This window comes from Schistocerca serialis, chromosome 10, assembly GCF_023864345.2.
Source record: "Schistocerca serialis cubense isolate TAMUIC-IGC-003099 chromosome 10, iqSchSeri2.2, whole genome shotgun sequence".
In the NCBI taxonomy this organism is placed as follows: domain Eukaryota; kingdom Metazoa; phylum Arthropoda; class Insecta; order Orthoptera; family Acrididae; genus Schistocerca; species Schistocerca serialis.
This window is the reverse complement of record NC_064647.1, coordinates 244,742,052-244,759,115: the sequence shown is the minus strand read 5'-3', so window position 1 is coordinate 244,759,115 and position 17,064 is coordinate 244,742,052. Positions and strand designations below refer to the sequence as shown.

Genomic DNA, 17,064 nt, shown 5'->3' with positions numbered 1-17,064 from the left:
TTCCATGGGAGAGGCATAGGACTGCTACCTGAAAACTGGCAAGCAGTCACTAATGATGATTGTGATCATATTACTGAGCAGTGTGTCAGTCTTGTTATTGTTTACTGTATTGTGACATAATGTAGTGTACTTTACACTAACAAAATAAAACCATAGCATGGTAAAAGCTGCATTAAGCTACACATTGACTCAATATAAATGTAACTCTACATAGAATACAATCTGTTGTCTGTGCGCTGGTAATTTATAGACTGTTTAATGTCAACATTAGTATTAATTGGAATTTACATCCCTGAACCCAGATACTCTGATAAGCTGCAGTAGGGGTGGGTAATAAGGGACTGGTAATCTTACTTTGGCTTTGAATATTTTGCAGCAGAATATAAAAATTCTTCTTGAATCCTACATGGGCACAGATTGCATGGAAATTGTTCCTACCTTTAGTATTGTCTTTGTGAATTTCGTACTTCATCCTGACTTCACTCTTACTACCAACCTAAATACCATTAGGAGGCACATATAATGATATGTAGATTTAATATCACAAAAGAAGCTTTTGCAAGGCATCTGGTTATGAACTCTACACATTTTCCCAGAATATTGTGTCACAGATGATACGCTACCAGTCCCACATGCAGGTCAGTGCAGTTATGAATTTGGAAGTATTACATGTATGTCTCAAGTTCAGTTGCTAATGGGTGTGCTTTGAGCAATGGATTTAGCCAACATTTGCAGTTAGTGGTCCTCATTGTGTTTTTTATTGGGTGGTGCTCAGACATCAAGAAAGATTTGCAAATTATAAACTGCATTGATAAATTTAATACAGACATGGGTTATGCATTAAGAAAGCTGTAGAATTTAGTACTTGATACAGAAGCACCAAAGAGAAGCAACAGGACAAAACTTTTTAAATGGCTACTGCCACTGCTCCTCATAAATGAGGGAGGCAGGACCCACCAGTGAAGAGAAACTGAGTGAGGAATTTGTTGAAAATCACTTCAGAGACAAAAGAAGTGATGGTTTGGATACGACAAGAGCAACCAGAGCATGTCATAACAGTGTCAAAGAGTGAGAAGGCTCCAGGTCCTGTCAAAATGCACACTGCAGTACTAAAGCTGCTTAATGTTGAATGATCTCTGTCTTGCTTGTTTACTTTAACATATCTATCAAAGCAGAATCATTCCATATGACTGGCTCTAATAAGCATTTGTACCACTTCTCAAAGGGCCCAATGCAAAGTGCTACAGTGGCTTCAGAATGGCCATTTAATGTGTCCTCAAATTGTTCTTTAAAATATAGCATCTGAGAATATACTGTAACTGTGAAGACAGCATTGGAGCCTCTCAATTTGGATTCAGGAGTGGTTTCAGGACTTTGGAGGCATTACTCAGTATTCATGTATTGTTTCAACAACATTGCGATGTTTATGAGGTCTGTTCAAAAAATTCCCGAACATTTGTAATTTCACACTAGTGGTGTGTTGGAGTGAAATCACAGTTTTTAATGTGTAATTGCCAGAAAACCTCTATGGGGCTAAAAGAAGTTTTGAAAGCATGGCAAGAACACTTCCACAAACTACATGAAGGGCAGGATGAAACAAATACCCATGATGAAAGATATCACCGTTACAGTGGAAATAGAAAGAGAAGACCTGCAGATGTTGGATGTGGAGAAAGCTGTGTTAGAAATGATAAATGGCAAAGCTCCTGGAATAGATGATGTCACAGTGAAAATGATCAAAGCCACAGGTCCTATTGGAATTCAGTGGCTGTACAGAATAATGAGGACAGTATGGACATATGGAAAGATTCCTGGTGACTGGACAAAGGCAATTACTGGACCTATCTTTAAGAAAAGTGTCAAGGCACTCTGTGAGAGTTACAGAGGAATAGCACTACTGCGCCACTGCATTAATATTTATGAAAAGATAATTAATTAAATATAATTAATTAACTAAGGGAGGAACAACAAGGATTTCAATTTCCAAGGTCGACTATAGATGCCACATTTACAGTCAGACAGGTTGCAGGAAAGAAATGGGAATTTGGGAAAGACATTGTAGTTGCATTCATAGATATGAATGACACTCTTAGAAAGGAAGAGATATATCAAGATTTGAATACACTGGAACCATGAAAAGGAATGCAGCTGAGAATAGTAAACATATAGCCTACAAAAATGTTTGAATTATATTATAATAGAAGGCAAAAAATCAGAATTGTTTATAACAGACAGAGGGGTCTAGCAGGGAAGTGTGCTCTCATCAGGGCTTTTTAATATAGTCAAGGACAACGTCACAAGGAAAGTTTACGAAAGGTCAACAGCAGACAATATAAAAACCATAGGATATGAAAATGATGTGATGACTAGTGAAGAAAATGAGCAGAAATTGGAAGGACAACTAAACACCTGCAGAGAATAATAGAAGAAACAAGCATGGAAACAAGCTTAACAAAAAGTGAAATAATGAAAATCAGTAGGAAAAATTTTAAAAAATGAAGGATGTAACTTGTAAAGGAAAAATTATCAAAGAAATAGATGCTTTCAAGTTGCTAGCAAGTAAATTAACCAAGAAAAGAAACATTAAGGATGAAATTTCTGAGAGAATAGAAAATTTCTCAAAATTTAATTATCACGTATTAGACATAATCAGAAATTGGAAAATAACTACCAAAGCAAAGACGAATATGTATATGTCATATTATCTGCTAATTTTGGACAATGAATCAGATTGTTGGACTTTGACAAAGAAGTACAAGCAACAGAGTACAAGCAGAGTACAAGCAACAGAGACACACTCTCTACAAGGGAACCTCAGTAAGACAAGAAGGAACAGGATAAGGAATGAAGCAATATGAAACACACTGAATGTCAAGAATCTAAAAGAAACTATGGGGGGTAGTAGGCTTAAATGGTTTGGCCACATTAAAAGAATGGGACCAGAAAGATTTCCCATGAACAAAGTGGAGATGAAGTTACTAATAAATTGCTGAAATAATGCAGAACTTCTTGAGAGTGTTACTTGGCTTTTATTGTTTGATTGCACCCACAAAACACAATTAAATTAGCAATCACACAAAAACTGACAAAATAATTCCAGAAACCAATATGAAATGGTCAAATACAAAAACTAAGAATAATCGAGGAACCAAAGGGGATCCATGTGCAGTCATACTCGTCTACGTTGGATGTCTCTGCTTTCAGCGCAACCACTCAAAATCACTGTTGTTCGCCCCAAAGCCTCCCTGCTGTAAGTGTGAAGCACCCGGGACATATGGGTACTTGAAGTGTAACCACTGACCTGCTCGTGTATGTCTATGCAGTACTTTCTTGGGTGATGTCTGCTGTCTGGACAGTGGAGGCACAAGAGAGATTGTTTTCTCCAATATCCTTGGTGCTAGTTTGTTTGCCGGGTGAGGTTCTTCATTACCATTATCAGGCATGTAAGCTGGCTTGACTATTTCTATTGACACCACTGTTGACTTCTCATTGTAGGAGATTTCCATCGTATGCGTGTTTCAGCGCAAAACGTCATAAGGCCCCGAATACAGTTGTTGCAATGGTGGTTTGAAGATGTCTGATCTCAACATAATGTGGGTACAATTGCACAAGTCTTTGTGCACGAAAGTTGGTTGATGCCGATGCCTAGTGCCTGGAATTGTGCCCAGACGCGACACTTGTCATAGCTGCGCTATGAATGTAGGTGATGTATCAAATTCTCCTGCCGTAGGACTCCTGTCTTCAATGAAGTCCACTGGGACGTGGATATTCTGTCCATACACCATTTCTGCGGTAGACATGCCTGTCAGGCTTGTAAGCAGTACACAAACCAAGTAATACCATAGGCAGAGCCTGTGTCCATATATCTTCATGACACATAAAAGCCGCTTTTAAAGTCCGATGCCATCTTCCAACCATACCGTTACTCTTGGGATGATAACTGGTAGTCTTGTGGTGGTTTGTTCCACACAGCTTGGCTAACTGTTGAAACAAAGTTGACTCAAACTGTCCCCCTCTATCCATGTTTACATGTACAGGACATCCAAAACGCGCTTTCCAAACGCCCTTGAAGGTCTTTGCTGTCGTGTCTGCTGAAATGTCTGGTATCGGCACGGCTTCTGCCCAACCGGTATATCGATCAATTACCCTAAGAAGGTAGCAGAAGCCATCTGAGGGCGGTAATGGTTCTATCAAGTCAAAATGGACGTGAGCGAATCTTTCGCAACTGTCAGGAGAAGTCCCTATGGAGGATGAGAGTGACGACCCACTTTGCTTCTTTGGCTGGCCAAACCTTCTTGCGCCCCTCTCCTGCATTCTTTGTTTACCCCGGGCCATATGAAACGCTCTGTCACCAGGCGGACCGTGCTCCTGATGCCACGATGGGCCAGATTGTGAACACTATGAAATGCTCGTCTGCTATAATTTGTTGGCATAAATGGGCGCTTTCTACCTGTAGAGACGTCGCACCAAACTTTGAGACTCGAGCTCGGTAATCTAATTTGCACTAGATGGACACCTGTATTCACGTTCAAGAGGAAATGCTGCAACTCTGCATCCTTCTCTTGTGCCACTGCCAACTCGTGAAAGGTTGGGATATGCAATTTAATAGGGAAAAATAATCTGCAGCAAAATTGTCTGCTCCTGCTATATGCCGTACGTTGGTTATGAATTGAGCTACAAATTCAACCTGTCTCTGTTGCCTCAGAGAACTGTGTTTGCCTGGCTGTTTGAAAATAAACTTTAAGGGTTTGTGGTCCATGAAAACGGTGAAGTCTTTGGCCTCTACTGACGTTCCGAAATATTTTACTGCCTCAAAGACCGCCAGCAACTCACGATCATATGCGCTCCAATTTCTTCACCGTGCATTTAATTTTTTGGAAAAAAAGTGGCAAAGGCTGCCATGCGAAAGTAAGATATTGTTGCAGGACTGCGTGTATGGTTGCCTGACTTGCATCGACAATTGCCAAAGGTGCGGTCGGATCAGGGTGTGCTAGAAGCGTTGTGTCAACTACAATTGGTTTCACTGCCTCGAACGAGCGTTGCATTTCCACAGACCACTGAATTCTGCGCTTACCTTTAGCCTTGGTACATGCGAGTGCTGCTGTCAATGGCTCCTGTTTCTCCGCCGTCCCTGGTAAATGCGCCTGTAGAAATTTACCAGTGCAAGGAATCATTGTAATTCTTGGTATGTGGTTGGGGGTAATACTTGCTGTAATGCTTGCACCTTCTCCGGCGTTGGAGTAATTCCTGCTACCTTAATTAAATACCCTAAAAAGTCACTTGGTTTTGTCTTAGGACACACTTCTTGAAATTAATGGTCATACCATAATCACTGAGACGTTGAAAAACCTGTGTCAGGTGATCCTTATTCTCGGTTGTAGTTTTAGAAAATACTAGAATGTCGTCATTGTAAGCGAAACAAAAATGAAGGCCACGCAAAACCTCGTCGATAAGCCTTTGCCATTTCTGGGTGGCATTTTTAAGTCCAAAAGGCATACACGTGTTCGAAAAGGCCAAACGGGGGAGTTACAGCTGTCTTTGGGACGTCTTCTGCCGCCACTGGAATTTGCATATAAGATCTCGCACAATCCACTACACTGAACACATGTGATCCTGCTAGCAAATTGTTTAACTCCTGTAAATTCGGAACCCGGTACTTATCTGGTATTGTCCTTGCACTTAGTGCCCGGAAATCGCCACAAGGTCTCCACGTTTAATCTTTCTTGGGAACTAAATGTAATGGCAAAGCCAACGGGCTGTCAGATGGATGGATAATGTTTTCCTTCAACAATTTCTAAAATTCTTGTTTTGCTGTTACAAGGCAGTCAGGTGGTAATTTCTGTGGCCGTGCAGACACATGGACTGGTGCGGGTTTGATGAAATGTTGCGTATTATGTTTCACGTCTTTCTTCTCGTATAGTGGGAAAAGTGTTGAAACAGCTGCGTAAACTCATTTGTGATGAATGCTTCTCGCACTTGTTTCATGGGATGAGGTGCCTTGGTGCCTCTTGTACTGCAACCAGAAGTATTGGCGATTAGACAGCCATTCCTGACATCAGGCAGCAAGCTGAAATTCGCCAGGAAGTCTGCTCCTATTATCGGTTCTGCTACATTAGCTGCAATAAACTGCCACAGATTTCTCTTCCCCAGTCCGAAATCTAATGGCAGAGTTATTTCACCAAATGTCTTAATCACTGAATCGTTTGCTGCAGAAAGCTGTAAGGGCATAGGCTGCACACGAACACGTAACATCTTGTGCGGGTGTAAGGAAGCATCCGACCCTCTGTCTATGAGGAACTTGCACCGCGAAAAGTTTGCCAAAGACAGTCTGTGCGAGAATGAATTGTTTTGTTGGAGCTGTAAGTAACTCACGGCCAGCTGCGCCTATTGCCTGCTGCTTGAGAAGTCTGGGTAATTGAACGGTGGTGAGAATCGTGTTGCACGTTCACCAAAACGCTCGTGATACCAACAAAACTGACGTTGATGTGGGCTCAGGCTGTTGCTCCTAGCTGGTGATTGAGAAAACGTTTTCCGATGCCTCTGAATATTTTTCTCTTTATCATCAACTTCTGTCTGCTCATGCTGCACTGCTGAAACCTGCCCTGTACATCTGTATGGTACTTCCGCTGTGTTGCTGCGGCCATCTCTGTTGACGCTGCTGTATAGTGTCATGGAAGCTCTGCGATTGGTGGCAGCGGAAGTGAAATTGTTTCCTGTACTCGATCAGCCATCTCTGCCAGCTTATCTAAATTCAATTCCACGTGTGAATGTACGGCGGTTTGCATTGATACAGGTAGGCGACTTGTCCACAGCACTCGCAGCACAGAGTCTGGATTCCCGGCGGGGTCAGAGATTTTCTCTGCCTCGTGATGACTGGGTGCTGTGTGAGGTCCTTAGGTTAGTTAGGCTTAAGTAGTTCTAAGTTCTAGGGGACTGATGACCTAAGATGTTAAGTCCCATAGTGCTCAGAGCCATTTGAACCATTTTGAACAGAGTCTGGCATTCCCGTGTCCGCCTTCGAGGCTTCTCAGGTGTCGGAGAAATTGCAAAGGCGTCTTGACTCCCACCTCTTAATGATGCAATAAATGTAGGATTTGTTGCTCAACCAACTTGGAAACCCGTTGCATTAACGCTGACTTCAGGTGTTGGTAACAGTTTTCAGATGATGGGCTGACAATTACATCTTCCACCAAAGATGTGTAGTTTTGGTCCAACTGGTTTACCACATAGGCGAACTTCGTTTTCTCGTTTGTTATTCCACTATACATGGAATTTGCTTCTGCCTGTGCAAACCAAATTTTCGGGCTGAGTGGCCAAATCGGCGGTAAACGTAAAGCCACCCATGAGATTAAACCTGTATCAGATTCGCCACTGTTACGAAACAGCGCGGATTAATTTTCAATTGGAGTTGCTTGAACTCTGCTGCTTTCGGCTTCCTGCTGTCCAATTTCTGTACGTGATTGAGTCCCTTCCATTCTTGTGGTCACTTTTTCTTGTGACCTAATTTTCGTGTTCGTAATATCGGGGTGACCACTGAAGTTACTAATATATATTGCTGAAATATCGCAGAACTTCTTGAGAATGTTACTTAGCTTTTATTGTTTGACTTTATCCACAAAACACAATAAAATTAGCAATCACACAGAAACTCATAAAATAACTCCAGAAACCAACATGAAGCTGTCAATTACAAAAAATAAGAATAATCACGGAACCAAAGGGGTTCCGTGTGCAGTCCTACTCCACTGCGATGAACGTCTCTACTTTTAGCGCGACCACTCAAACTCACTGTCGTTCTGCACAGGGATACCACATGCAGGATGATGTGAATCAAAGAGGACTGCAAAGGAAGGAGATGCTAAATTCTACACTGTGGGAGGAAAGAGAAGCTTGGAAGAGGCATTGACCTGCATAGGCACAAACATTCCAGAAAGAAGAAGAAGAAGAAGAAGGAGAAGACTATATTGGTTGAATTTCTAAGTACAACCTCCTGCTTTCTTTTGGTTATATGTGACATTGTCTACTGGTTGACTATATCATCAATCGTATAAACGTTCAATTCATCTAGGAGAATGCTGTGATTCACACAGTCAAATGTCTTAGAGAGGTCATAAAAAATTCCAGCTTGTGTTATTTTATTATACAATGCTTGTAAAATTTGGTGAGTGAACACATAAACGGCATTCTCAGTAGAGCCACCCCTTCTGAAACCCAAACTATGATTTGTTGAGGATGTTAATGTCGCTAATGTGAGGTACTATTCCAGAATATGTTACCTTCTCAAAAATTTTGAAAAATGATGTCTGCAATGAAACAGGTCAGGAGTTATTGACATGTCTCTGATCACCTTTCTTAAAGAGTTAGTTAGTTAGTTAGTTTAGAGTTGCATTGATGAATAGCGTGGAAAACTGTTCTGATGTGGAACATGTCAAATGCACAAGAAATGCGCACAGGAAACAAGTTTTTTTTTTTTTTTTCCTTCTTCTTCATTGTAGTGTTATACCCAAATATTTCTATTACCTATCCCATTCCCTTAAATGGCACAAAATGCATATATTATATCTCCAGATTTATTTACTCATATTCAATAATTCATCTATGGTATAGAAGGAGTTGTCAAGGAGGTATGATTTCAGTTTTTTTTTTTTTTTTTTTTAATCTATTACTGATGTCTGTCAGACATTTTATTTCATCTGGTAATTTATCAAAAAGTTTTATAGCAGCATATTTTACCCCTTTCTGTGCGAAAGATGGTTAAGTAAAGGATAGTGTAGGTCTTACTTTTTTCTGGTATTGTAATCATGAATGTCGCTGTTGATTTTAAACTGGTCCATGTTGTTGAGAAAAAATTTCATTACTGAGTAAATGTACTGTGAAGCAGTTTTAAGAATTCCTAACCCTTTAAACAGATGCCTACAAGATGTGCAACTACGAACCCCACACATTATTCCAACTACTTTCTTTTGACCAGTGAATACCTTTTGAAGTGTAGAGTTGCCCCATAATATTACTCCGTATGACATCAGAGTGTGGAAGTATGCAAAGTATGTTAGCTTACTAATTTCTACATCCTCAAAATTGGCAATTATTCTGATGGCAAAAGTTGCTGAACCTGGTCGCTTTAGGAGATCCAAAATATGACTTTTCCAATTAAGATTCTCATCTATATGTACACCCAAAAACTTAGTATGCTCCACCCTGTCTACTGACTTCTTTTGATGTGTTATATTTATTGAAGGAATTGTACTTTTTCCAGCAGAAAATTGGATGTACTGCGTTTTTCAAAGTTCAGAGCAAGCCTATTCGCAGAAAACCAATTAATAACTTTCCAAAAGACCTTATTTGTATCACTTCCTATCGGACTTACTCTTACGGGATTAATAATTATGCTTGTATCATCAGCAAACAGTGTCAGTTCAGCATCTTGTTTCACATAAGAAGGCAGGTCATTCACATCTCTCAAGATTAGATTAGATTAGTTTTTCGTTCCATAGATCCGTGCTGATGAGATCCTCGTAGATGTGGAACACATCAATTATTTTTTCCTTTCTTTTCTTTTTTTAAGCTGAAATAATAGTACTAATAGTATGAATATATACAGTACATCATTTGTTTCTATTAAAAAATTCATGAATGGAGTAGAAAGAGTTGGCCACTAGTAAGTCTTTCAGGCTCCTTTTAAACTGATCTTTATTTGTAACTAAATTTTTTATGTTTGCTGGCAAATTATTGAAGATAAGTGTTCCTGAGTAGTGGACCCCTTTTTGAACTAAAGTAAGAGCTTTTAAGTACTTGTGCAGATCATTTTTGTTCCTGGTATTGTATGTATGAACTGAGCTGTTTGTTGGAAAAAAGAGATATATTATTTAGGAGGGGACCCATGATCGAACCTTGTGGAATACCTAATGTAATTTCACCCCAGTTAGATGAAGTGGCAAACTCCTTTGAATCACTTGAACCATATAGAGAGACTTTTTGCTTCCTGTTCTGTAGATATGACTTAAACCACTCATATGCTGTTCCATTTATACCATAGAATTGTAATTTCTCTAACATAATGTCATGGTTCACACAATCAAATGCTTTGAGTAAGTCACAGAATATTACTCCTGGTGACATTTTACTATTTAAAGACTCTATTACGTGAACAGTCAAACTGTATATTGCTGTCTCAGTGGAACAGCGTTTCTGAAATCCGAACTGTGATTTACTAAGTATCCCATTACTGTTGAGATGGCTAACCACTCTTGAGTACATTACTTTCTCGAAAATTTTTGAAAATGCTGTAAGCAAGTATACTGGCCGGTAATTGACATCTGTGGTTTCCCCCTTTTTGTAGAGAGGCCTGACAATGGCATATTTTAACCTTTCTGGAAAAATACCCTGAGTCAGGGATTCATTACATATGTGACTCAAAACATCAGCCGTAATTGCTCCACATTGTTTTAATAACTTGTTAGATATGGCATCTACTCCAACAGAACATTTATTTTTCAGAAATGTAATAATTTTCCTTATTTCGCAAGAGATTGTTAGATGAAACTTAATCTGACTAAATTTTTTCAAAACAGACTCTTCCATGTAGTGCCTGGCTTTTTCTTTTGAACTATTATCACCATTTTTTTCTCCTACACTTAAGAAGTGATTGTTAAATACATTGGCTACCTATGTACTGTTAGTTAAGATGGTCTCATTCTCTTCAACAGTAATACTACCTACCCCAGTGGTTACTTTTCTTCTCTCCCTTCTAACAACATTCCATATTTATTTGATTTTATTGATGGAGTTGTTAGTTTCTTCTCTAACATATATATTTCTTGATTTCCTTACAACTTTTCTCAGCATGCTACAATAATTTTTATAGTGTAAAACTACTTCTGGATCTTTACTAGTTCTTGCTGTCTCATACAGTTTTCTTTTTCTTTCTGAAGACACTTTAATGCCTGTAGTAATCCAAGATTCCTTTGAAAAGTTTGTGATGTTACATTTGGTAATTTTCTTTGGAAAACTATGTTCAAAAAGGGATATAAATTTAGCAAGAAATATGCTGAATTTATCATTAGCATTTGGCTCATTATATACATCTTCCCAGTTTACGTTTCCTAAACTTTCTCTGAAGTGATCTATAGATATCGGGTTGAGCACCCTCACACTTTTACTTCATGGTTTCTGAAGCGTGCACCCTGTCAGGTTTTGTAAGTTAATCAGGTGTGCATCATGGTCAGATAATCCATTTACCACAGGGAAAGCATGTGCCTGTTCTACATCCTCTTGCTGTGCAAATACATTATCTATTAGAGTACTACTGTGCTGAGCTACACATGTAGGGAAATTGATCACTGATTCTAAGTTATATGTTGTTAACAAGACTTCTAGTTCACTTTTCCTATCAGAATTGCTTAGAAAGTTAACATTGAAATCATCACAGATTAATAACTACTTCTTTTTGTCTGAAAGGCAGCATAATAGGGAGTCAAACTTTTTTATGAATAGCTCCCAATCTCCTAGTGGTGACCTATACACTGTTGCTAATATCAACACAACATTATCTAGTTGAAGTTCACATGCACAAACCTCAAAGTGCTTATCAACACAAAATATGCTTACTTCAACAGTTCTGTATTTATATCCTTGTTTTATGAAAACGGCAACTCCTCCTTTATCCATTCTAGATCTACAAGTGTAAGATGCTAAATTATACCCACTTATACTGACATTTTCCATCCCTACAGTTACATGGTGCTCAGACAGTCAAAGTATATCAGTCTCGTTCTAATTTCTGAGACCATCTAAACACATTACCAGCTCATCTACTTTATTTTTTATTCCCCTGATATTTTGGTGAACTAAGTTGATACCACCCTTAGCTTTATCCCTATTTGCTGTGTATGAAGTTTCTTTTCTTCTATTTTCCTTGGTTGTTGTCTGTCTGGAATTTGTCTTTAACCTACAAAAAAGCCTGTCTGCCTGGTCCCAATAACAACAGGTATCTCCTGTTGTGTGACTGTGCCCCCCCTTACAGTATCTGCTAATAGAGAAGCTAACTTATCTTTCCCCTTCCTATTAAGGTGCAGGCCATGTGTAGTGTAACCCCACCTACCAATAGCATCAACTGGAACAACACTCATGTTAGACTTTGCCGGTGTCTGGAGCATCCCGTTCAGCTCAGTGTTAACACACCCTACAGCAGTTTTTACCCAAGGCTGATCATGGCGCTGAAAGACCTCCACACACAAGAGAGGTGCAACAAAGCATATTTCAGTGTCTCTGAAAAATTCTGTGAATTAGTGATGCATTACATATTTCAGATAAGACTGGACTTATTATATGGGAACAAATATTTAGTACACTAATTGAAACACCTTCAAAACCAGATGAGCTTTTATCTTTGAGCGAATGTATAATTTTCTTAATTCCAGAAGGAGAAGTCAGTGATACCTTCAAATGACTGAATTTTATGCCAGTTTTTCAGCATACTGCTGCGATTTTGCTCTTGAACCTATTTTCTCTATGCTTTCTACTATATTTATGAAATGATTATTAAATGAATTTGTTACCTGTGACTCGTCATTTATAGCCCTTTCATTCAGTTCAATAGATGTTATCCTATTCTGTGGCTTACATTAGATGTATTCGCAATTGCGAATAATGACAACTATTAGTTGTAGAATGGAATGATAACAATCAAAATTTGTAAATTTGTGCCAGTTGAGGATGCGAACCCAAATTTCCCACTCATCACGAGCAGTCACCTTACCATTCGGTTATCCGTGCACAACTCACAGCCAGATCCAAACTTCCATATGTTTTCAACCCTGTCATATTCTGTGGCTGGTCGTCCTGCCTCTTGTTTCACTACATTCCACTAACCTTATGTCTGTTGTTGGAATTACTGATTTCTGACATTATATATTCGTTTCTTGATTTTTTAATAATCTTTCTCCATAGTTTTGAGTAGTTTTTGTAGTGTGCAACTACTGTACAATCTCTACTTCTTCTTGCCGACAGATGCATGTTGACAGTCAGCTGACACGCTCCATGTGTCCTCACAGCTCCACTTGTTAAATTCAGAACAGCAATGTGAGTAATATCAACTGTGAAAGGAGTTTGCAGGGCTGCTTAATCTCCCCATTGCTTTTCAGTATCTATCCTGAAAACATTTTCTGAGATGGTATCGATGAAAAGTGTCAAGGAGTGATGATTAATGGAGTTATCATGAATAACACTCATATGCTGATGACACCATCTTACTTTCACAAGGCTGGAAGCCCTGTAACAACTACTAAACACTGTTACTGATGACAGCACTGAAAGGGGGGTTAGGTTTAAATGTCAAGAAGACAAAAGCGGATGATTGTAGAAAGGAACAGAGATGAAATTCAGGCCACTCTTGCACTCGTTATGATAAGATCCAAAGGATTCCACCATACAAATATTGGGGGTTTCAAATCAACTATGACTGCAACTTCTCTCAACAAATTCCCATTATATTTCACCCTTAAGTACTTAAATGCTATGTTTTCAGCATTCTACTCTATGAAACTGAGTCGTGGACACATGCCACGGTATGAGTATTAGGTAAGAAATGGAGGCATCTGAAATGTGGGCAAATTGAAGTATATCAATGATAACATGACAGATGAAGTCACAAAAGTGGCTTACAAGCAAAGATTTAGAAATTCTCAATAACAGCAGGAGAGAAAACTTGAATACTTTGGCTATATAATACACAACAACAAAAATCACCTGTTGCAATTAATACTTCTAGGAAAGATTGATGGCAGATGTAGTCCAGAACATAGAACATTATCCTGGCTAAAGAACTGGAATCTATGGTTTGGAGTGAGCACAAAACCACTGTTCAGAAAAGCCATGGAAGAACAGCAGAGATATGCTAGTGATTGCTAGTGTTCTTGGAGGATGAAACGCTTAAAGAAGATTACAGATCTGGTACCAATAAACTGGTTACAACCATTTATTTACTTATTTAATCAATAATTCACAGTTTGTTATTTAATTGCCTATGAGGACCATAATGGTTTATGTAGTGCATTGCTACTGGTAGCAGGCTGCCATATGTGCATTTATGAGTTCCTGTGTTGCTAAAGCTCCATGTGTCCTCACAACTGAACTTGTTACGTATCAGAACAGCAAGCCAAAAATCCAATTATCTCAGCTCAGTTGGATCTTTTAACTTTGTTGACACTTCTTCTCTCTCTCTCTCTCTCTCTCTCTCTCTCTCTCTCTCTCTCTCTCTCTCTCTCTCTCTGAGTTTGGTCTGTCACTCACCTGTGCTTTTCCGTAAGGAATCAGAGTAACGTTGAGCAGCTGAGGTCCTTTTAAGTAAGATGGAAGTAGCTGCTGGATGATAAAGTTACGTGAATCTGAGCACAAAGTTTCGTAGTAGACAGCAACATCCACTGGGGTGAAGTTTGCCACCACAGGGAGAATACTTTCATGACTTTCTATGATTCGCTGAGGATTTTCAGGTTCCTAAAACAAATGACATCATTTCTTATTGGCTTATAAGCTTACAGCTCCAGAGGTGAGCAATTCACATTATGTATCAAGTGACAATCACAATGTACGTGTCATACAGACAGCAGTTGTCAAATTAACCTAAACCGTAAGTAAGCCAAAGGTTTATTTTGAAGAACTGACTGGTATTGTCAAACCAAAGGCTAATGTAACCGACAATCAAATATTCAATGATGCATTACACAACGTGAATTATGTAAATTCACTAGTCTTAATGCACACTATTTGTAATATCGTTACAAAACATATACTCATTTTCACAGAAACATTTGTAGGATTATTTACAGGCTTCAGAATGGGTTCTCGACACCCATAGCTGACTCTAAAGGAACAAAAATATGATAATGTACCATTTACAAGAGTACCAGTAATAATAATAATAACAACACTATACAGCACCAATGATTTGATATATGCCCAAAAGTGGCAAATACTTCAGTTTTCAGCAAACTTTATTTCTCTGAATACTGTTACTTCAAGTATTAATATTACTTTTAAGTTTGCATGAAACTTCACTGCTCAACTCTTACAGAGAAATACATTCCATGTTTGAATGACACCTCCACGTAGACAAGCATGGGGCGTGTGTGTGTGTGTGTGTGGGGGGGGGGGGGGGTTGGACTTTATGGGTACTCAATGGCAAGGTTATCAATGCTGTAACACTCATTAAAACAAATAAATGTGAATAAAATCTCATGCACCAAATTGACCACACAATCTCTCTACCTCATACGCACTAAACAATGGAGAAAGAGTAGAAGTGGCTATATATGAGATTTAAACATAAGTAAAAAGAGCTAAAAGAAAGGCACAATGAAACGTAACTGGTTGACCACTTACAAAAATCATTGGTGAGTAAGTCATCCTGTTAACACTTTACAGCCATCTCCCTACAATCTTGAGAAAAACGTTGGTCAATTCACAAAACTTTAAAACTCAAACTACATTGGTCTGAAAGTTACTTAGAGCTGAGAGTAGATCTGTCGGCACAAGCATGGATTCTGGGAACATTTCTCAAGCAAAACCCAACTTAACCTTGCCTCACATTAGATTCTGAAAGCTGTTGATCAAGGAAATCAGGTAGACATAGTATTTCTTGTTTTCTTAAAAGCATTTCACTCAGTGCTACACCTACACTTGTTAACAACAGTACAACCGCATAGAGTATCAAGTAAAATTTGGGACTGGACTGAGGGCTTTCTGGTAGGGAGGACACAGCATGTTATCTTCGGTGGATAGTCACCAACAGGCGTACAAGTAACTTAAAATGTGAGCAAAGGAAGTGCATCAGATCCTTGTTGTTCTTGTTTTATACTAGTGACCTGACAGACAATATTAATAGTAATCTCAGAATTTTGCAGATAATGCAGTTATCCATAGTGAAGTACTGTCTGGAACAAGGTACACAAATATTCTTTTAAATCTTGATAAAAGATAAATCTTGATAAAAGCAAAGGACTTGGAAGAGCAGCTGAACGGAATGGACAGTGTCCTGAAAGGAGGATATAAGATGAACATCAACAAAAGCAAAACGAGGATAATGGAATGCAGTCAAATTAAATCTGGTGATGCTGAGGGGATTAGATTAGGAAATGAGACACTTAAAGTAGTAAAGGAGTTTTGCTATTTAGGGAGTAAAATAACTGATGATGGTCGAAGTAGAGAGGATATAAAATGTAGACTGGCAATGGCAAGGAAATCGTTTCTGAAGAAGAGAAATTTGTTAACATCGCGTATAGATTTAAGTGTCAGGAAGTCATTTCTGAAAGTATTTGTGTGGAGTGTAGCCATGTATGGAAGTGAAACATGGACGATAACCAGTTTGGACAAGAAGAGAATAGAAGCTTTCGAAATGTGGTGCTACAGAAGAATGCTGAAGATAAGGTGGGTAGATCACGTAACTAATGAGGAGGTATTGAATAGGATTGTGGAGAAGAGAAGTTTGTGGCACAACTTGAGTAGAAGAAGGGATCGGTTGGTAGGGCATGTTTTGAGGCATCAAGGGATCACCAATTTACTACTGGAGGGCAGCGTGGAGGGTAAAAATCGTAGAGGTCGACCAAGAGATGAGTACACTAAGCAGATTCAGAAGGATGTGGGCTGCAGTAGGTACTGGGAGATGAAGAAGCTTGCACAGGATAGAGTAGCATGGAGAGCTGCATCAAACCAGTCTCAGGACTGAAGACCAAAACAACAACAAAAGTGGTGCAAAGTTTAGTAATTTGCTGAAAATGTTCAGAAATGTAAAACTGTGCACTTCACATTAACAAATAAAAAATGTAGTGTCCTGTAACTAAAATATCAATGAGTCGTGGCTGGAATCAGTCAAAATACAAAATACAGTTTTTAGGGATATGAAGTGCAATGATAATCTAGGTCAAAGCTGAATATACAGGTGGCAGACTTTAGTCCAATGGTAGAACAGTAGGGAAATGTAGTCAGTGTACAAATATGATTGATTACAAGACGCAGTTGCAACTCATCTCAAAATTTTGCTCAAGTGTTAGGCATTGTACCAAATAGAAC

At 38.9% G+C, this 17,064-nt stretch overlaps 1 protein-coding gene across 1 annotated transcript in view; it reads right to left on the bottom strand.

The window, feature by feature from the left end:
- The window catches only part of LOC126425158 (gamma-interferon-inducible lysosomal thiol reductase-like), a 108,131-nt gene that overhangs the window by 59,563 nt on the left and 31,504 nt on the right, over positions 1–17,064 (bottom strand). Inside the window, exon 2 of the mRNA XM_050088108.1 lies at positions 14,290–14,493. Coding sequence (XP_049944065.1) covers positions 14,290–14,493 — 204 coding nt within the window. The remainder of the gene's footprint in view (positions 1–14,289; positions 14,494–17,064) is intronic.